Source organism: Lacerta agilis, chromosome 5 (genome assembly GCF_009819535.1).
Source record: "Lacerta agilis isolate rLacAgi1 chromosome 5, rLacAgi1.pri, whole genome shotgun sequence".
NCBI classification, from domain to species: Eukaryota; Metazoa; Chordata; class Lepidosauria; order Squamata; family Lacertidae; genus Lacerta; species Lacerta agilis.
In genome coordinates, this window is record NC_046316.1 from 85766050 (window position 1) to 85788398 (window position 22349).

The 22349-nt window shown below is 43.2% G+C and overlaps 1 protein-coding gene across 4 annotated transcripts in view; it reads left to right on the plus strand.

The window, feature by feature from the left end:
- The window catches only part of USP13 (ubiquitin specific peptidase 13), a 58388-nt gene that overhangs the window by 17751 nt on the left and 18288 nt on the right, over nucleotides 1-22349 (plus strand). For all 4 annotated transcript variants that reach the window (XM_033150701.1, XM_033150702.1, XM_033150703.1 and 1 more), the window contains exons 3-9: nucleotides 72-132; nucleotides 10195-10316; nucleotides 11302-11444; nucleotides 12627-12811; nucleotides 19498-19592; nucleotides 20461-20648; nucleotides 22068-22139. In XM_033150701.1, coding sequence (XP_033006592.1) covers nucleotides 72-132; nucleotides 10195-10316; nucleotides 11302-11444; nucleotides 12627-12811; nucleotides 19498-19592; nucleotides 20461-20648; nucleotides 22068-22139 — 866 coding nt within the window. The remainder of the gene's footprint in view (nucleotides 1-71; nucleotides 133-10194; nucleotides 10317-11301; nucleotides 11445-12626; nucleotides 12812-19497; nucleotides 19593-20460; nucleotides 20649-22067; nucleotides 22140-22349) is intronic.

Consider the following 22349-nt stretch of genomic DNA (forward strand, 5'->3'; position numbering starts at 1 on the left):
TAGTGACATGAGTTATTCTGTTAACCTTTCTTCTTTTTCTCTCCATCTCATCCCCCCCTTTTTCTTTCCAGAAAGTAACAGGGGCATCTGGTGGAGCTTTACCAAAAAGGAGAAACACCAAGCTATTTTTAGGTATTGTAAAGAGCCGTTTTTAAACCTTGTTCTGACTAACTAACACAGGTGCATGTTTGAGGTGGGTTTTTTGTTATTGTTTTGAGTTCCAGTGGCTTTTGTGTTTCTTTTTCACAGATCAAACATACATTATTCTGATGATGAGGGGAAAATTTTTTAAATCACTTTAAAAAAAAGTTCTCCTCTTAACCTTGCGACCCATGGAAGCTGCTTTGAAAAAAATCTTTTCAATGCTCTTTCTCCTGCTTTCTTTCTGCACCCATCTGTGCCCTAATAACCCTTTGCATGTGTTAATAAATTAAACCTTGAAAAGAAATTGAACGGTGGAGACAGTGTTAGGCCCCAAGGTCAGGGAAGAAGTTTGAAATTGAATTCCTGACTCCAGAGTTGCCCTTGCTTGCTTGGCCACAAGGCTTTTGTTCTCTCATAAGATGGACTGAGTTATTTCAATTGGTTTCCAGTAAAAAGGCTTGATTTTTTTAAATTTATTTTTAGAAATCTATTGCCACTAGCTTAGGGTGGAAGTCTGAATCTGATTTATGTGTGCATTCGTTTGGCTAAAATCAATGGGACTTGCGCACATGTAAGTGTGCACATTTGTGAATGTGAATGTGTTTGCATATCAGATCATGTGATATATATGTGAGACTTGTGACTTTTTTTTCTGTCTGAGCTCCTCAGCCTTTTAAGAAGTACAGATCTGAAGGGATGAGGGGGACCTGCGAGGAAACAAGTTATTTGGGGCCCCCACTCACCTTGAGACTGTGTTTAGGCAAAGGTACTTTAGAAGCCAAAAGACTAGGAGCCAGCTGTAGACTTTAATTTGAAATTGAGTAATTTTTGTTTGGTTTACAGGCCTTGGGTGCTTTAAAATACAACTCAACCCGTTCAGTGAACACACATAGTGCGGGGAAGAGGGTAGGGGGTCTGTTAATGAAAAAGACAAGCCCTATCCTTTGACTCCACCTCAATTTTAGCCAAATTGTCTCTCCTCCAGGTGCATAGGTTTGCAAAACCCACCTATGATCTGAGCAATGATTCAGGGAAAGGTGGCACCAGCTAAGTAGTTTTAAGCATGGGTTACAAAAATCAAATAGTTCAGTGTTCATGGTTTTGCTGCTTTTTCTGTTTGGCCAATGTTATCCCCTTTCCTGAACCAGTAAGTAATTTTGGTGTTGTGAAACTGATCCCCAGCGGTTGATTCAAAACTAGCTCTGTGATGTGTATTGTGATAAATATTAGAGGGAGCTCAGCGATAACTTTTTTGTTTGTTTGTGTGCGCCTTGAATAAGACCTTGCTCTGTGTTTTCATTTATTTACTGCTTTTTCAGTCTTACAAGAAAAAGTCTCAAGGCGGCTTTCAAATGAACCAGAACGAAACAGCCAGATTTTATTTTATTTAATCATTATTTGCAAAAACGAATATAATGAATAAATATAACTGGGTTCAAATAAGCCCCCTCTCCCCCACCCTCTTCCAATGCCCCTTGATCCCAGAATGAAGCCTCCCCTGTTATAGGATTTAGGTTTTGGTTGAGAAGGGGGCCTGTGGTTGCCTAGCAACTGCAGCTCAGCTTACTGCTTCCCTAGAGCTGTCAAAATGGCTGACTGAGGCTGAATGCGGCCTGGCGGTTAGCTGCATGGTCAAGGACAGGCTAGCAGCTTCTGAGAATGCCTGGCAAGCTGTCAGTTTGGCACAGCCTTTAGGGTTACCATTAGGGACAAATTCCTTATTAGTCCTATGGGTAAACTGGCTTTAACTCAACTAATATGTTCTTCTCCCAACTGTTGTGCGTGAAGTTCTCTCCTCATTCTGTTATTCGCGTTTTCTTTAAATAGATGATTCCAAATGGCTTGACTTCTTTTGTTGTTGTTGTTGTTGTTGTTGACGACTCTGTTTTAGTGCAGAGAAGGTGACTCATTAGGATCACAATGTACTACTGGCTCTGCTTTATTGTTTCTGACCAGTTGGACGTCTTCTCCTTTCCATTTTTGTGTGTCTGTGTGTGCAAGTTCCACAGAGAAAAATAAGAGAGGCACAAGTAGCTGTTCAGATTTCTGTGTTGTCCATACTGGAGGGGTTAACCCTCCCCCAAACCTTTCCCCTGGCTTAATCTGAACAATAGCTTAGTATCTCATCTGAGAAACTTTGATATGTGGAATGCGACTCTCACAGTAGCCAAAATCATCCTCTATCCTGCCTTTTTGATGCCAACACCTTTCATTTTTTTTCCAGCATTCAGAATATATATATATATAAAATCAGGATTGAGGATAATAGTACAATAATAATAATAATACCTTTATTGTCAACGTACAACCTGTGTACAATGAAATTAACCAAGCCTAACCGGGGAAAAGAAACCCTGTGAGCCAAATTAATGCAACTGAAACTTTATAAAATGATTTCTCTCCTCCCACACCACCACAATTTATTACTGGGAAAATCTATTCTTTTTTCCAGTTCATCAACTAGCCCAATTGTGAATGCAGATGAGATTCCCTCTGCACCAACATGAGCATCACAATTCTGCAACCCACATTTTTAGTTTAGAGAAACGTTTGCATCTACCTGTGTTTTTCTGCTGCCACAGAGTGATTTCTAAGATATAATTGTTATATAGGATGGGTTTTTTTGTGGTGTGTGTGAACCTTCAATCTACTACCCAACTCATTTAGCACTTAAGAAGCCCATAAATAGAGATGCTACTCTCTGAAAGAGGGAAGAGTGCTGACTATTGGTGATTTAAAGTACCCCTGAGTATGTAGCATGGCCTGGGGTGGGGGGAGAGGATGTTTTACATGTGTCAAAAATGCAGTGGTTTTTAGGGCTGCTTGAAATCCCCCCAACTTGGAAAAAGCAGTAGATTAATCTAAGAAGGACAGGCAGACTGGTAGCCTACCATTATAGTTGGTAAGTCTGACACCTAGGAAAGTGGTTTTGCCTTGTTTATAATTTTATGCATCCCTGATGACGTAGCAAAATGATGTGTGAACTGAGCCCCAAGTTGACTGCAGGTTATTGGAAGGAAGTTTCTGGTTAAGTGAATGGATAAGATGTTGAAGGTACTGATGAACAATTGAGTTATCCAGGGGCTGTGTAATAAAATTTCATTGAATAAAAATATGTAACTGTTCCAAGTGACCTGCTTTTTATTAAATGGGAGACCTGTGGCTGAGAGGCAGTAGCAATTTTGAACTTCTGAGTCCCCACCTAGTGAGCTGTATCATTATCTTGAAGATTTTTCCTACAACTGGTTGATGGTTTGCTCACGTGCACAAGCGACAACACTTTCTATCCCTATTTCAAATGAGAGTTTAACCTGGAATTAAAAAAGTTTGTTTTATATATGTGCATCTTCAACTTGCCGAACCATTTCCAACACGAACAAATAAGACAGTTGGGGACTAGATATTTCACTTACCTGGGATAGATGTTTATGACCGGTGCTTTTTTTCTTTAAAAAAATTTGTACGTATAGGGGTACTCTCATTTTTCTACTCATATTGAAATACTGCCCCTCAATGAGGCCAAACTTAGTTTCACAAAATGTTTAGGGGTATGCGTACCCCTGCGTCCCCTCCATAAAAAAGCATTGCTTATGACTGTTTTGTAGGCTTGGAAAAGTTCCCAACGTTCACTGCAAAAATAGCGATGAGGAAGAGAAAATAAAACTAATCACAACATGTGAGTAAAACGGAAATGAATTGACTAGCACAGAAAGCAGTATGCGAAAGACAGAATGGAAAAGAAGGCAGAGTTTTCTTTTCAAATATTCCATATGTGGTGGCTCCCACTCCATGCCTGCTGCCTGTATTTGTGGGGAGGGCTTCAGTCGTGGTACACTACCACATATGGTGTTTCTCAGGCATTTGCAGTGCTGGTCTAAAAACTGAAACCTCTGCATCATGGTGCGTGATCATAGCTGTCTATCCAGGGGCTGGGAGCTAGTGCAGGCAGTTCCTATGGCTGTCATTGTAGTGTGAGTTAATCTCAGCCAAGCCTTAACTTGGCCATTGATTCACTGCAAAGCCTCATTTCCCCATCTGTGAAATGGAAAGAGTGACGCTGTGTCTCACTTACAGGGTTGCTTTCAGCGTGAATGAAGTAAAACCTATCTGAATTGCTGCACTGTTGAAAAGATGCAGTCGTCAGTTGTTGTTGGGACACTTTTTTATTTGGTTTGGGATTCCCCCCTCCCTGTTTCTATTTCATTTTGAGTCTTTAAAGGTGCATGCTGTAGCATGCATGCCACAATGCTGTGAGTGTCCCGCCATAAAATTAGGCTTCAGGGCCCTGGCTAAAGTGACCCATTCCAAAGTTAACAGCATAGCAGATTCTGGTAAGATGCATCATAAACCCTAAATTGCCCTGCAAGCTTGTTTTTCCAAGCAGGCAGATAATGGTTCCCAGAGTGCATATATTATTCATGGTCAGTTTTTATAAGCTTGATTTGCTGCAAATAGAACTTTCTTCCCCTGAATTCTGACCAAGCAGGCAGATTCCATTTTCTCAAACACCCGATTTCACTGATTAGGAGTGGTGTTAACAATAATTTACAGTACAATGGTACCCATCGTGATGCCTCCCCACCCCTGATGCTGTTGAACTTCCACCAGCCCCAGTCAATATGTCCTGTGATTGAGGCAGTGTGAGTTCGACGTAAATTTAACTTTTAGTTTTATCAATAACCTTTAATGAACATTGTATTTTCCTTGTAAACTTAGAGGTTCTATTACAATCAAGCAGTACTGTACATAAGTTTTACGTTGCTTTGTGTAAACCACTTTGAGGCTTTTGTGAATTAAGTGGTATATGAATTTTGCTAAATTAAAAAATATATATCCAAGAACATCTGGATGACACCATGTTGGCTTCCCTATAATAATTTTTTTAAATAATCCTGTATGGCAGACCAGAATTGTCTTTGATTTGGCATCTACCTCATTGGTGATCTCTTATCAGTTTTCTCTGGCAGGTGAAGACCCTCTTTTATAAAATGACCCTTCCCACATGTTGGTATATAGAGGAATACATTTGGTATACCAAGGCTGTTGGATGTTTGTATGTTTCTAACTGGACTATTTGTTGCTGCTGCTTTTAGTTAAATTGTGGATATTTAGGTTGAACTTTTGAGAGGCAGTCAGATGTAGTGGTCAGAGTGTTGGAGTGGGAAGGTCTGGGTTCAAATCCCCAATGAGTCCCGAGGCTCAGCATGTGGCAGTGGGCCAGTGACTCTCTCTGGGGGCTAACCTACTTCACAGCGTTACTATGGGGACATGAATGTTGGGCGGGAAGAGAACCATTGAGTTCATTGGAGGAGAGGCAAGACATACCATATTTACTCGAATGTAATGTGCACCTTTTTTGGTCAAATTCTGTCGCGAACATTAGCGTATGCATTAGGTTTGATGGCACCAGCAAATACTTTTTTGGTTTCAAGGTTTTGAAAATGGAGGTGCGCATTAGGTTTGATGGCACATTAGATTCACGTAAATATGGTACAGTATATGTAATAATGAGCAAATGAACACTGAATGGGGTTCTCCCCACCTCCCAGCTTTCTCATTCAGTCAAGGCTGCAGCAGCTCATATTCTCTGGAATGGGATGAAATACAGGGGTAAAAGGGAAGTCCACACTTGTGCGCGATCCTCTACTTATCTCCCTTCCTTGAGTGCAGTGGGCATCCTCTTTGGGAGCCCAGCTTGGGATCCGATTTATACTGCTATTATTAGCACATTCAGTTGGTAACATCTAAATCTGATCTGGGCATGTCTAGTCAAGCAGCCCCCCATTTTCTTTCCCCTTCCAGCGTGTTAGCTTACGGCTCCCTTGTCTGCCTGCAGCTGGGATTCAGCTGCTGCTTTCAGTCAGCCGGTGGCCAAGCGTTTGTCATCGTCCGTCACTAGAGTGACGTGCTCGTTGAACTTGGCCAGATGGCATCTGAAGGAAATTTACCCTACTGACTGCTTGCCCAAAAATAACAGCTTCTCGGCCCGTCTTCTCTCCCTCTGTGCTCACCCGCCTTCCCCGCAGGCTTACACCATTGCTTATTTTGCTTTGCTTGGTCTCGCCTATTCTTTTTAAAGTGCGGTTTTGGTGACCTTTGGTTGTGACTCTTCTGATGACGGCACTGTTTTAAAACTGTGGTTCTGATTCACTGAGCTTCCAGCCCCGTAGAAGGGAATTGCAATGTACTCTCTGCATTAGCTTTTTCAAACCTTTTAATAAGTTTATCTGGCAGCAGCTGGAGTCTTCGCTGAAGGGGAACAACGGAGACCCTCCCAGTGCTACCCAAACACCTTGAAGAGCTGATCAGCTTTGGAAAAGAGTTCTTTATCAAAATGGCTTCTGTGTCATAGAAGGACAGCAACATCAGAGGGTTGTTCAGTTTTCTGTTCCAGCATTTTGAAAGAAAGATACCCATTTCATAGAATTATAGAGTTGGAAGAGACCACGTGGGTCTAGTCCAACCCCTTGCAATGCAGGAATCTTTTGCCCAACATGGGGCTCAAACCCATGATGTTGAGATTGAGTCTCATGCTCTCCCAACTCCACACACATTTTAAGGGATGGTGAACTTAAATTTATTTCAGGTCTCTTCTATCTATCCCGTCATAAACTAGAAAATATTGCAGGGCTCAGCAGGGAATTTCCAGAGAGCGGAATCCTGTAAACATTAATTAGATTAAGGTTAATTATATTACGCCCTTACTTGAGCAAGAAAAACTTGAGTACCTGATTTTCACACTTTAGGTGCAGAAACAGGGGCAGGAAATCTCAGGCCATGACTCTGAAATGTGGCCGCACTCTCTGGCCCTTGGACTCTCTGTGAGTCCGCCGAAACTAGCCTACTGTACAAAGGTAATGTTTACATTTGTTGCTCCACCCACCTCTGACTCTGCCCACCACTGGCATGTGGCCCTCAGCAGATTGCCCAGCAGGAAATGCAGCCCTCAGGCTGAAGAAGGTTCCTCACCTCTGTGCTAAAAGGTTGCCTTGAGAAGCTCTACCTTACACTATAGGAAAAAGAGATGAATCACGCAGCCACCTCTGATGTGTAAAAGGGACACTTGTATCATCCTCTGCACAAATATCAGATACAGTATCTTGCAAAATACATGAAAATCAAAGAGACCCATCATAACATTCATGCTGAGCTTATGTGAGGTGATTTATGTGAAAATGTGCAGAGTTTCTTTTTCCTCACTACACACAGTTTGGGAAAGATCTTGGAGATCAGGTTCTGGCTAAGGCATTTTTGAGTTACCAGCATCCTTGCATGCAGGAGCGAGCATGGTGTTGTTAGGTACCAATACTGTACTAAAATAAAGGTTTCAGATTACTAGTTTCCTGCGTGGCTGGGCACCAGGAATTTTTCTAGTACTGAAATATTGTAGAATTTTAAAAGCACTTTTGTCAATTCCAAATACGTGGCCTTCTTCCTGAAACTTGATACAGCGTTTCCTCAATGAAAGTCTTATTTCCATAGCACCTTTAGTATGATTAAAACTATATTGTAGAAGTTTTATGTTGCCTTCTAAAAGAACCCTGTGAAAGAGATCATTAGGCTTATTGCTCAAACTCATCCGGTCCAGGAAATAGTTGCTTGCATTGAAGAAATACTTGAACCCAGGAGTTCCATATGCAGCACTTGCTTCCATTGGACTTTTTGACTTATAAATTGTCAGAAGGGACAATGATGTAGCATTTATAAAATAACTGAAATGCTGCTTGAGACTTGAAGACCGAGATCCTAATTTCCCTTAATTGCTGGGTAATTAAAGGGATTAGTTAGTTGACTGAAATAATAGAACCTTTCAACTCCAGGTCGCTGCTTCACTTCCTGATGGGGGTCATTCTTGCCAGCAAAGTAATTAACATCCAGTTATTGGAAAGTATTCTGACTTCCCATGTTTCCATTTGGAATAGACCCATGTTTTATAATGGGTGCGTTATGCCAATAATGAATTGTCCTCAGTAGTTAATGAAGTGAAGAAATAAAATTATTGGCCATTGTGATTGAAAAGAGCTTTCTGCAGAGAGCAAGCTCATCCTTTCCCTTCCTTTAGGTCAAACATTGTGTGGAAGGCAAGGAAAAGGGTCTGCAGTCTCTCTCAAAGCTTTTTGTTCTGCTTGATAAATTGGCCACATACAGCTCATTTCATACTTTAAATCTGAGATTGTTCATGAAGGGATGTGTATGTAATTTAGGTGTCTGAATTTTTGGCAGCTTATTTGGAATTGTGTGTGAATCATAGGGTCAGACTAGATGACCCAGTTTGCGTTGTGAAGAAACACCCCCCCCCAAGAAAATTACACAACATAATACTATTATTTCCTCCATGGCAGAATTGTTTTCTGTTTAGTCTCACCAGGGCTTAGCCCCATAAACACTCTTCACAATGGCAGGAGTGAGACTGAGAGTACCTCTGAGCAAGTACAGATTTCATTATTGCTTTGTCTTTTGTCTCTCCCACAACCCCAAATCACAGCCTGACTCAACACCTAGGATTAGGAGGCAGCTGTGCCTTACCGTCTAGACATTGAAGTTCAGGATCTCCTCTCTCTAAAAGAATGAAATTTACTAACCGCCTTCTCCCCCCCCCCCCACTTCTTCCCCAGTCTTATACTGTATAAAACATTAAAGTCTCACATCAAATATAACTGATCTGTAAAAAGAACTACATGATCTGAAAACTGAGACAATATATATACTGGTACTTTTGAAACCCAAGTAAATCATTAAAGTAGCCGTTACACTTGTGTATATTTTACGCTTTGCATGTAAGTGTTGAATTGTGGGAGATATTTGTTCTATTAGGTACTGTATAGTGTTTCCTTATTGCCTTTTGGCTAAAATAAATATGGTTAGTTTTAGCAATTGGGAGAAGATTCTGTAATTGCATTCCCCAATAACAGATTGAGCATCCTTTCATACATGTGAGCAGGTGACTTCCTCTCTGATTTTCCACCTGTGAATGGGAATGGGCCGTTGGGTTTTTTAAATTGTTTTTTGACTGTTACTGTGTTATGTACTTTGTGTTTTTATATTGTGAACCGCTCCATGAGCCTCAGATGAAGGACTGTATTGAAATTCAATCATTGAGTATGAACAGGGAAAGATCCACGGTTATTACTCTGGTTGCATCTGGTTGGAGTTGTTCCAGCCTTTGTGATCTTGGAAGAAGCCTAAGACTGATTCCTGGTACAGCCATGGCATGACCCCTGGCTGTATCAGTGACCCTGGGAGGAGTTCCTAGCTGATGTGCATCAACAGGGCTCCCCCTACTGGTGCTTAAACCTTCTGAGACTTCCTGTAGGCGGTCAGGAGTCAGATAAGCTCAGAAAATATGCTGAAGTCTTCCCGGTGTTTCTTTCTCACTCCAGTCCTCTCCTCCACCATTGCTGGAAGGCTTCAGCATATTTTCTGAGCTTATGTTTGTTTCTCCCACCCCTCAGGTATGTACTTATGGGAGCCATCGCCCAGAGGTGCAAACCAAGGTTTCATCTATCAGCCAAGCAATCCCTGTTGGCCCTAAACAGTGAAGAATTCTGGTTCCAGTCGCAGGTGGCTGTTTCAGTATACCTGGTGCAATGGTTTGTGAACTGCACATTTTAAACTATTGATTTTTACTGTATTGTTTATATTGGCTGTTTTCGACTGTACGCCCTTTCGGGTAGACTTCTTATTCACCAAATGAATAAATAAAATTTCACAGTTTGGGTACATGTGGGTGGTAGAGAACCACGTACATAGCCTTGACCTCCTAAGAAGAAAGGCTGGAATGTAATGAATAAAAAAGCTGTCATTTAAAAAAAACTGACATTTTCCTCAAGAGGCTTAATTAAAGAGAGAGAAAAGATTGCCTGAGAGTACATGGTTTATTGAATTAACATTTGAACTTTTATTGTACTGCTAATTGATTTAAAAGTGTTGATCTGAGCAACTAGGTGCCTGGGAATTTCCCAAGCAAAGCTTGGTGTAGGTCTAGTATCTTTACCTGTTATCATTTTAATGCTCTATGAGTTTCTCTCTCTCTTTCTCTCCCTCTTGCAGACCTAGAATCCAATGGTGATTTAAACAACGATGATTATGAATTTGAGGATGAAGCTAAACTTGTCATATTTCCAGACCACTATGAAATTCCTTTACCCAACATAGAAGAGTTGCCAGCTTTGGTAAGTGTGGGTGACAGACAAAGAATGGGATTTAAACTGATTTAATCTGTAATAGTTATAGTTAAAGCTATGGTTTTCCCAGTAGTAATGTATGGAAGTGAGAGCTGGACCATAAAGAAGACTGATCGCTGAAGAATTGATGCTTTTGAATTATGGTGCTGGAGGAGACTCTTGAGAGTCCCATGGACTGCAAGAAGATCAAACTTATCCATCCTTAAAGAAATCAGCCCTGAGTGCTCACTGGAAAGACAGATCCTGAAGTTGAGGCTCCAGTACTTTGGCCACCTCATGAGAAGAGAAGACTCCCTAGAAAAGACGCTGATGTTGGGAAAGATGGAGGGCACAAAGAGAAGGGGACGACAGAGGATGAGATGGTTGGACAGTGTTCTTGAAGTGACTAGCCTGAGTTTGGCCAAACTGCGGGAGGCAGTGAAAGATAGGCGTGCCTGGCGTGCTCTGGTCCATGGGGTCACGAAGAGTCGGACATGACTGAACGACTGAACAACAACAACAAATCTGTTTTCACTCTTAAAGGATCATGGGGCCAAGCCTGGGAAAGACCTATTTCTGGGACCTTGCAGAACTGCTAGAATAGGCCACGCTGAGCTTAAGTAGGTTTGTAAGGCAGATCCTTATATTTTGGTAGAGGAGTGGAATATAATAGCCGAGAGTGTATGTGTTGCATGGCTGAGTCCTTTACTGAGATCTTGACTCAGCCTTGAACTCACTTAATGGCCTTGGGCAATATGTTGTTTTTTAGTCTTAACTCCACTCTTCTGCAATATAGGGATACTGTTGACCTGCCTTGCAGGGCTCTTGTGAGGACTACGGAAGGAGTTTGATCATTCTAAAGTGCTATATGAAAGCTAATTGCTTATCATTACTGGTGTACTTGGTTGCAAACACTGTAACATTGGGATAGTTTTGTCTTTTGATTTTTTACATTGCCTTTTATGTTCAGTTTGACTTTCCCCCACACCCCTAGGTTACGATAGCTTGCGACGCAGTCCTCAGTTCGAAATCTCCTTATAGGAAGCAAGACCCAGATTCATGGGAAGAGGAGCTGCAAGTCTCCAAACATGCCAACACTCTTGTACAGATGGACAATGGAGTCAGGATTCCTCCCAGGTGAGACTGTTGCACTTTGTTACCTAAGAACTGCCCTGTGGAACAGATCCCAGAACCCACCTAATCCAGCTTCTGCATCCCATGTTAACCAATTGGATGCCTTTGGGGATGGGTGGTTAGGATAGGGGCCTGGTTAAAGAACAAGACCAGAAAACCACACTTGCCAAGAATAATGTGATATAAATAGCTAAGGAGCTCTCGGGTAAGACCTTCCAGGAGGGCCCCACCCCCACCCCATAGCACATAGATATGTAGCGCAACACTTTTATAGAAACCATCTTACTTGTCACTCCTCTCATTTTCTGTCTGCAGCAGCCATTAAGGTCCCTGTTGGCAGCTGTTTACGTTTTCTTCATACCCATTAACACTGCATTAATCCATTATCTTGTCTCACGCAAATGACATTAAAGTTAATTAAATGATTCTAAAGTGCTCTGCAGTACATTATATGGTTTTATAACATTTAATATACAATGTTTTAAACCGCTAGCAGGTCTTTCTGCTTTATTTGACACGTTTGTATTGAGTGTTCTGTATTGAATACTCGGTATAGGAGGACAATTTGCTCACATTAATCCCCTTTTACCTAGTCCTCCCTGTTCCTTCCTTTCCATCTTTTTGTTCCCCCACTACCGAAATGTTGGTTGTAAGCTTTCCTAGAGCTTAATGTCTGTTGTGTTTCTTTTCTTACGTTGCTCTGTTTATATATATATATATATATATATATATATATATATATATATATATATGATAGATAGATATATATTGATAGCACCATGGACCAGATTCAACTAACAGATCCTGCTAGTGGACTTCTCCTTGCACAACAGGGCTCCCCGCATGTCCCCCAATTGGCTCTGGGCAGCTCAGGAGTGCACATAAGAAGGAGAGACTTGTTTCGTCAGGCAAGCAGAAATGCTTATGTTAAGAAAACATTTGTAACGGAGCAATACTGAATTTCTTCCTACGTACAGTTATCGTTAATGAAGAACAGCAGTTTTTGAGGATTGGTGATGTGGGGCTACTCAGATGTCAGCAGATTGTGGTTGTCCCATTGGCAGTTGACAAGGAGAACTCTATGGTTAATCCAATCTGGGAATCTTGGCCACTTGCTCATTTTGGAGATAGACCCAGGTTTCCCCAGTACTGCCAATCTAACCCTGAATGTTTCTTGCTTTTCAGTGGCTGGAAATGCTCAAAATGCGACCTGCGGGAGAATCTTTGGCTGAATCTCACAGATGGGTCAGTACTGTGTGGAAAGTGGTTCTTTTACGGCAGTGGAGGAAATGGACATGCGCTGGAACACTATAAGGAGATGGGTTATCCCTTAGCAGTGAAGCTTGGAACAATTACTCCCGATGGCGCAGGTTAGTCAGTTTGAAAATAAGTACCTTTTATCAGGTAGCCCACATCACCACTGTCTCTTGGTTTTATCACAGACATGTGGTATAGAAAAGGGCAGGAAAATGAGGAAGTAAGCAGGGGTTTTACAGAAGCTGAATTCGGGACAAGGTACAACATTCTGCACTTTCACTGAATTGGGATATGCACAAGTGTCCTGGATTATGTATTTTCTACATTGCATCTCTGGGCCGCAGGAGAGCTGCCTTGCTTGTCTAGGGCCTAATGACCGAGCAGAGTTTTGAACATTGAGTTTGCTATGTTCTGTAGTTGACTGGATACGTCCTTTGAACAATACTGGAATCACACAGAAAGGCCAGTAAGGGAGAGAACACATCTGACTGTTCTCAACAAAGGCAGGCCATGTTGTGCAACTCAAAGAATTCTCATTCCTGTCCATGCACACAGTTTTGCTGCAAAGCTAGCCAAAGTGGGGAAACACATCCTTTCAGCATTGCCACAGCAAAACAGATTTGGTGCTTGGCTTGAGTATGCCACATCCAAGGGAGGCTGAACGTTTAAGAACAAAGAGATTTTTAGACCCCTTCAGCATAGCCACGTTTTTGTCACGCGGCTCCCAGGGGCCCTGTGGCTCAGCTGGCGGCTCTCTCTACAGCTCTCCTTCCACCCCTCAAACTCTTACCGTAGAATTAATGCCGCGTCAGGAAGCACATAAATCATTGGAACTTCTGGCTGTGACTGAAAAGGGCAGAGTGGCCTCTTGTCATTGTTAATGGTTGTGCACTGAGGGCATAGGGACAAAATTTATTAGAGGAAGGGATGCTAATGAGGCTTATGTGCCCATCATGCTGCACGATTGACATACTGCTCTGGAGGGCTTCCATCTGGCCGGGGGGGGGGGGTGGGTGGGATCAAAGGCTCTGGTCTTGAGTCACCTACATAATATTTTGGCCAAAGCAGGCTATTAAGAGGACTGACATATTGCAGTGAGAATTTGCGTAACAGTACAGATTTCAGTTGGTTAATAATAGAACAGAGTCTTAACAGAGAATTAAACCTGTACAGTCTTTTAAGTATCCTAGGTTACCTTTAAAATCTTTATCATTCATCCTTGCAAACAATTCTTTTAGCAGGGAGGGGAGGAGGGATAATAGTTATCAGTGTACCCTTTGCTCCCTTCGTCCCCCCCCCCCCAAGAAAAACACAATAGGCCAGACAGCGTGTTTTATTCCTGCCTACAGTAAACAAGGGGACACGAGTGGTGCTGTGGTCTAAACCACAGAGCCTAGGGCTTGCCGATCAGAAGGTCAGTGGTTCGAATCCCCGCGACGGGGTGAGCTCCCGTTGCTCGGTCCCTGCCCCTGCCCACCTAGCAGTTCGAAAGCACGTCAAAGTGCAAGTAGATAAATAGGTACCGCTCTGGCGGGAAGGTAAACGGTGTTTCCATGTACTGCTCTGGTTCACCAGAAGCGGCTTAGTCATGCTGGCCACATGATCCAGAAGCTGTACGCCGGCTCCCTCGGCCAGTAAAGCGAGATGAGCGCCACAACCCCAGAGTCTTCCGCGACTGGACCTAATGGTCAGGTGTCCCTTTACAGTAAACGAGCAGTTTACTAATTCTTAATATTTTCTTTGCGTTTAATTTGTCATCAGTTAGATACCAAAGGGTCCTAAATACAAAAGGAAATATGAAACAAGTTTGCAGTCAGTATTGTGAAAAATTCAGGTTTTAAAGTGTATTGATCTTTTGATTCAGCGGAGAACTGCAAGCTTCGGTTGCGTCCCGTTCTTATAACTGCTAAAAGGAATTAGTGTAGTTTGCCTTTCAAGGGTTCTTTGAATGCAAACTCAAATGAAAAAAGAAGAAAATTTAAAGATACCCAGAGGGGTTGCTTTTTAATCTGTTTTCGCGAAAAGAACAAAGAATCTTGTAAGGCTTTAAAAGAATGACAAATTATATTATGTCGTAAGCTTTTGTGGCTTGGAGCCCTCTTCATCAGAGACATGAAATGTAGTCCTCAGTTGGCATGGATGTAATGTAAAAGCTGAAGTAAAATGGCAGTGAAAGGCAAACAAAGATTTGTATCCAAGTGTCCCTAGATGAATATCAGCACTTCAATAGTTGACCTCAGCTGGCCTCTGGTGTGGCTTCGAAGCCTATTTGCATTGAGTTAAGGTTTCAAATGGGGACCCAGGTGGCGCTGTGGGTTAAACCACAGAGTCTAGGGCTTGCTGATCAGAAGGTCGGCGGTTCGAATCCCTGCCACGGGGTGAGCTCCTGTTGCTCGGTCCCAGCTCCTGCCCACCTAGCAGTTCGAAAGCACCCCCAAAAAGTGCAAGTAGATAAATAGGGACCGCTCCAGCGGGAAGGTAAACGGCGTTTCCGTGCGCTGCTCTGGTTCGCCAGAAGCAGCTTTGTCATGCTGGCCACATGACCCAGAAGCTGTCTGCGGACAAACGCCGGCTCCCTCGGCCTATAGAGCGAGATGAGCGCCGCAACCCCAGAGTCGGACACGACTGGACCTGATGGTCAGGGGTCCCTTTACCTTTACTTTTAAGGTTTCAAATGTTATTGTTTTGTCCCTGTTTTATTTTATCTCTAGTCAGACATCCATATGGATGTCTTTTCCAGCTGAAGTGAAATGCTTCAAATACTGTTGCAAATGTTATCCAAGGTTCATTTAGGTGGCTCTGATAATGCGCACAAACTTTTTCCAGGTGTCGCACAGCATCGTGACTTAACTGGAAAAGCACGAGAATGCTGAGCTCTTGTTTACAGAGGGGAACAATAACATGTACCTGGAAACAGAGACTCCTTTGGCATGCAATGGCAGCAGAAAGGCACCATGTCTATCCATAAATGCCAGCAGGGTCACCCTTGGCAGACACTAGCGGAGAGAATGCTGGACTTTATCAGCTGGGCATCGCAACGCTTATCGAGAGGAACACTGTTCCTGTTTTTGCCTTGCAGGATTTAGGAGGCCAGAAATTATATGGCTGGATGACGCTCACAGTTTTAACTCTTGATAAAACCTTAATATGCTGCTTTTGAACCCAAATTAGGATTACAAGGCAATTTAGCAACAGTAGCAGATCTGAAATTCCAGCTAATTTTAAGTTTCTCCTTCCGTTGTTCCTATAGAGAAAGAGGTCATTCGTATTATCGTTTTTCAAATAAAGAGGGCGGAAATTAGGGATGGCGTATCCTGTTTCACTGCCTGAGGCAAAATGGGAGGTTCCCCAGCTTTCTGCCCCTGCCAAAGCCTCATTTACCAGGATTGCATGCCTATGGCCTCTCTGGGTTCATTCTGCAGAAATTCTGGTTCTGGCTTCTGGTGAGCTCTTGCAACAGCCCCACGAGATCACACAAAGGCCTCATACAACCTTCTCAATATCTTGGGTAAACAAGGCACTCTGTCTCTCTTACCAGCATCTCAGGAAGGGTGCACTAGGCTCCGCACAACCTCAGGGAGCTCTCGCGTGATTTTGCAGGGCTTTTGTGAGATCTCTCTGGAACCTGGAAGCCACCACATCTACTTCTCTGGCGATGGTATGTGCCTATGGAGGTGCCCCTTGGATTCTACTGCCCGAGCCGGCTACCTCAGACTGCCTCATGACCCTGGTGGAAATCCTTTGAACTACATACCCTCATTAGCAATATCAGCATTAGCAGATGGCAATATATTCCTTAGCAGATGGGAAGCTATGAGATGACTTGCCCCAAAGGCACACGGTATGCTTTGAATGCAGGTCTTTCAGATTCAAGTGCAGCGCTTTCATCTCCTGGTTCGCAGTCTTGTTCACCCTGCCCCCTACATGAAGATGGCAACATCCTTCTGTTTCACCGCACGTACACTGAACGTTAAATCCACTACAGTTAAAACCCAGATGAACTAGTTCTATACTCTGCTGTAAGTGAAGAGGAGACATGGACAGGTTGCCAAAGGCCAGAGATGCCTGTCTGATTCAAGGAACAGGGTAGCCCAGCAACCTCCTGCAGGGGATGGTTAAACAAATATAAACAAATGAACATAGGAGTCCTTAATGGATCTGCCTCAAGGAGAAAAACATCTTTGCCAGCCTGTTTAGACGCCGCAGCTTGGATCCTAAGTTGCTCCTCCATCCATGTAATTGGGGGTTTGGGAGGAATTGCTCCCGACTCCTACCCCCTGCAGCCCACAACACCATATGCCGCACCATTCCCAAGGTTCCTGCAACCCCAGGACCAGATTTTTGTGGGGTGTGTTCGCGTGTGTCCATTGAGGGCCCTCCAGAGGAAAAAATAGAGGCAGGAAAGGCACGTTCCATGAACTCTGTTGCATTAAATGGAAGGAAAGTTCAGGTCCACACCTATGATACTATGTGTAGTAAGCCCATGCTCTGAGATTGGGGGAGCACACAAGGAGTTACTTACAGGTACGAGGAGGATTTGTGGGGAGGCACATCTGGCATGTGCTGATGTCTGTTGCAACTGTACCCCACACTTCTTGGATGGAATTCTGGATACCTTGAACTTGCTGGTAAAGCAAGGCTTCATAGAATCATAGAATTATATAGTTGGAAGGGACCCAAAGGGTCATCTCGTCTCCTGCAATGCACCTTTTTACTAGCTTCTTGGGCCGCTAGTGCCATCAAGGGAAATGTTGTCTGCTCTCAACTAGCAGCTACGCAAGAACCTGGAGGAGGGGAGTGGGCCTGCCTTCTTATTTTGTACATAACAGCCCACACAGCTGCCCTCTCAGTGGCTACTAATCCTGCTGACTACATACTACCTCCAGCATTAGAGGCAGTATGGTGTCGGTGATCACCACTGCATCTTCTGAAAGCAGATTTCATAGCTGAAGTGCAGTCCCATGTTCTTCTGTCCCAGGGCAACTACACTCTTGTGCAAATTAATTGAAACAAACTATAGTTTATTGTACAAAACTCACATATACATGCACAAAACTCACATATAGGTGCATTAGTAATGGATATGACCTCTGCTATTTTAAAGCAGCATTTGAACCCGGTTTGACATGGAGTCTACTAGTTTCGAACAGTCACTGTTGATTTTCGGATCCCTGTACCACACTTGAATCAGTGCCTGAATGAGCTTCTCCATAGTCATACAGTCTACAGCACGGAGGCGACTTTTGCATATAGCCCACAAATTCTCAATGGGATTTACGTCCGGGGAATTCCCTGGCCAATCAAGTACCTGTATTTGCTGCTCTGTCATGAATTTCTTCACCATTTTCAAAGTGTGACCGGGAGTGGGGGTGGGGGGCTAGGTCCTGCTGCAATATCCCAGTGCTGTCAGGATACCTCTTTCCAGCTCTGGAATAACTCTTTCATAGAACCTCAGTATATAGTGGGCAGCGCATCATTCCTTCTATTGGCTGCAGGCTTCCAACACCATAATGATCAGCTGACTTTGTGTGTTTGATTTGAGTACAGGATTACGAGTAAGATAGAAAACATGCTTCGTTTCAATTAATTTGCACAAGGGTGTAGCATTTGGAGCAGAGTGTTCTTTCTGGCAGGTGGGGCAGGAAAGTTCTCAGCAGCTGCTCTTTCTCTTGCTGATGAAGGAACAAGGCGGGCCCTTCCCTTGCTGTGTTAGGTTCCTCTTGAAAGGCAGGGTTTGACCTGTGCTGCGCCCTGGTTTTTAGCTAACAGTTTTTTAGGCAGAGGAGCTACTTGCAGCCTGGTGGGGAGGCGGGGGCTCTTCATTTGCAGGTAGGCAGCCACTCTGATCAGGAACAAGAGAGAGCACCTGTGTGCCAGTTGCCAGTTGCCTTGATTTGATTTCGTGGAGAAAAGCGATCCCACAATCCCCATCTCTCTTAATTTCTGGAGGGGAGTATCCCTCTGGGTTTAGTGGAGCAGGGTTCATAACCCTTCCCCCTTCTCCAGGCAAGAGATGACCTCTGAGTGGCCTTTTTGTTCTCTGGCCAATGGATGCTCTGGCCAGTGGATAGAGCCAAAGTGAGCTTATACTGAACCACTGGTTCATACAGCCCACCATTTTCTACTCTTGACTGGCAGTAGCTCTCTAATTTCAAGGCAGAGAAAGTCTGCCCTCTGATAGCTTAAAACAGGCATGTCCAAAGTCTGTCTAATCTGGTCCCTATGGCAACAACCTCAACCCTTAAAAAAGCTCTAAAAGGGTCAGCAAATTTGGTTGGCCCTCATGCATGTTCACTTCATCAAATCTGTCTGTGAAAAAAGTTTTGGCACCCCTGCCTTAAAAGAACTGGAGATTCCAGGGATTGAACCCGAGAACTACTGTGTGGAAAGCATTCATTCTGCCCCTTAGCTGTGACTTTCTTTCTAACACCTGAAAGCTCACTGCTGCAAGGACAGAGCCGGTTGCCTTGTTCTGTGCCTCCCAAATTGCCCCTGCTGCAGGCTGGATAATGTAGGATGAAGCCCCAGAACGGTGGCACACAAAGCTGCTGCAGCAATGTCTGAAGGGCATCTTAGAATAGGGATCTCTTGGTTGCCAATGGAACCATTATAATGTGGAGAACTTGGTAGTGAACAGAATGTCCAGAATTTGCTTAATAATGGAGCTGGCATGTGTGCAGCAAAATTACTATTGCTTGGCGTATTATGTAGGTGGTAAAGCTTCAAAGAATATGCTATTGTGAAATAACGCTGATGGGTAACACTCGGTGAGCAGTCCTTTTTCTTCTTTTCTCTACAGATGTCTATTCCTTTGATGAAGAGGAGGCGGTTTTGGACCCACACATAGCCAAACACTTAGCACATTTTGGCATTGATATGCTCCAAATGCATGTAGTAAGTGGCTTTCCTTTTATTCAGAATCTGTACCTTGAGCAGTCATGGAAAATAGCTGGGAAAATCAGTGCCTCAATTGGAAAAGCTCAATTTCAGTTCTTGCGGGGGAGACTTCTTTCTTTTAAAATATATAATCTGCTTTTCAGTTTATGTTCTCCTGCTAATAGGCATCTGATAACATAATAAAATTACACCAGGCTGTTTCTGAGTTCGGTAAGACTCTAAGCATGTAGAGTGAGAAAGGAATGGGGAACCTTTCTCAGCCCGGGGGCTACATTCCCTTCTGGGGAATCTTTTGGGGGCCACTTGCAAATGGTTGGAACAATTATTGTAAACTTAGGACCAGATACAGAGGCCTGGAATGCTGTTTTTGGCTCCTGAGCATGAGGTTCCCCAACCCTGATGTACAATATATGTGTATTTGGAAACCAAGGCTTTGCTTACCATCCTGCCCAGGATTGAACCATACAGTCACATTTTGCAAAGTTTAGGTCTCTGTAAATCAGACTCCCCATATTTTTTTTTAAACCACATATTGCATGTGAAGCTCTACAGAAAAACGAGGGAGCTTTTTATGGCTATACCAGTGGCTCTTTCTGGGTTGCGGCTATGAAAGTGGAAGTAAGTTTTGAGCACCACTTGATTGCAGTTGCTTAGATAATTCAGCAGGTGGAGACATGATTGCATTTGTATCTCAGCAAGCAGAAAGCAAGCTTTTTTACTGCTGGGTGTTTCCTTTGGGAAAGTTCTCAGAACCAGGTGTTTTCTTCTTCTTTTCTATTTAAATACACCTGCTTTATAAGTTCTTAACATGCGCTTTTGTAAACTGCTGCTTCTTAAAAGTTTTTTGTTTTTTTTTTGCATTCAGACGGAGAATGGCTCGAGAGATAACGACATCAAACCCAGAGTCTCTGAATGGGAAGTGATCCAAGAGTCTGGCATGAAGCTAAAACCAATGTATGGTCCAGGATACACTGGCATGAAAAACCTGGGCAACAGTTGCTATGTCAACACTGTCCTACAAGCCATTTTCAGCATCCCTGAATTTCAGAGAGCGTAAGTCATTCTAGGGAAGTTTTGCGGCAACAGATTAGAATCTCTTATGTTCCTCATTGCGCTACTAAGGCTCACTACAGTACACAATAGCAAACTCCAGGTCTGCCCCAATGCTTATCCCCAACAGGGAGCTGTGGTTAATTGGGACTTCCTGGGAAGTATGCCTGTCGATTGGTGAATGTAGTTGTTGCATTCTCACTTTACATATTTTGTTAGATGTAAAGTGAGACTAATAAATACATGTCCAACCCGTGTTTTATTTTTTCCATCTCTTCTTTTTTTTTTAAAGCATTCCTAAGCTTGCTGGATTTTATAGGGATCCTCCATCCTCTACTCCCATCCCTGCAGCAACCATCTGTTTATTGAGTGCATATATAAATACTTTCAAGCACAGTGGTGTGAATCCCTCAAGAGTCCCCTGGCCAGAGGGGGTGGCTCTTCATTAGAATCCCTTCCCCCTGTCAACTGCACACTCTTGCCTGGCAACAGGGTCTGCATAGCTGTCCTAGGAACTAATCCACTAAATCCTTCAGCCAGATGGAGATGGGGAAAGAGAGGATCCTCAACTGCTGCTTTGCTCCCAGAAGGCACTGTATTGCTTGTGGAGTTCTAGCAGGTGTCTTACAATTCCAACCTCCAAAATTTGAGGATAAGCATTCATTTATTTACACACCACTCTTCTACTGTTGTACTTAGAGTGGCTTTGCAGCATAAGGATAAAAACAGAGCACTAAAACTATAAATATATATATTGGACAGATTGTTAGAACGTATAATGAGTGGTATTCAATGCTTTCCCTTTGCTGACGAAACGGGTGGGAAGGAACTTCCAGTGATTGCTGTTCTTCCTCTCTGCAGCCCCCTCTGCCCCCGAAATCTGTTCCTGAAGGACCCCCTGTCCTCCAGAGCAGATTTTCAGGAAGTGCATGGGAAGGAGGAACAGGTGAACATTTCCTTCTTCTCGTGTTCTGCTGCCGGATGCCTTCTGTCAGCAGTGTGGAAGCATTGGATATCACCCAATGCAACCACTGCAAAGAAAAAACCAACAGTAGTGAGAGACTAAAAAAAGTTAGCAATTAAAATCCACCAGAAGTAGAATTAAAATATGCTATATGTTAAAAGCCCATTGAACCAGGTGTCTTCAGTTTCTGACAGAATAGAGATGGAGATGGTGTCTGACTGATGGATTTTGACTTGGGGAGCATTCCAGACCTCAGCACTGCTATAGAAAAGGCCCAGCCTCACATTCTTGTCACAGTGGGTATATTGAGATGCCAACAAGAGCAAGACCCCTGAAGTAGATTTTAGGGCCTAGGCAAGACTATATGGGAGCAAATGGTCTCATCAGCAAATTATGTCAATGGAAAACAATCTGCTCTATTTGAATGTTCTCTTCTTCCTCCGCAATTCTCTGGATAGGTACGTGGGAAACCTTCCAAGAATATATGACTACTCTCCTCTAGACCCAACACAAGATTTCAACACGCAAATGTAAGTGGCAGGCTTTATATTAAGCACCAGATTTCTCTGAATGGTTGAATCTCCCACATTGTTTGTTGCTTTAATAAGCTTTATGAGGTACCCAGACAAACACCGTTCTGGACATGGGGTGAAAATGTACTAATTGCCTTTTGGCATTCTTATTAAATGACAGATTTCCTTTTGAACTTGGTTAGTGGCACGACTTGTAGCGGCAATTAT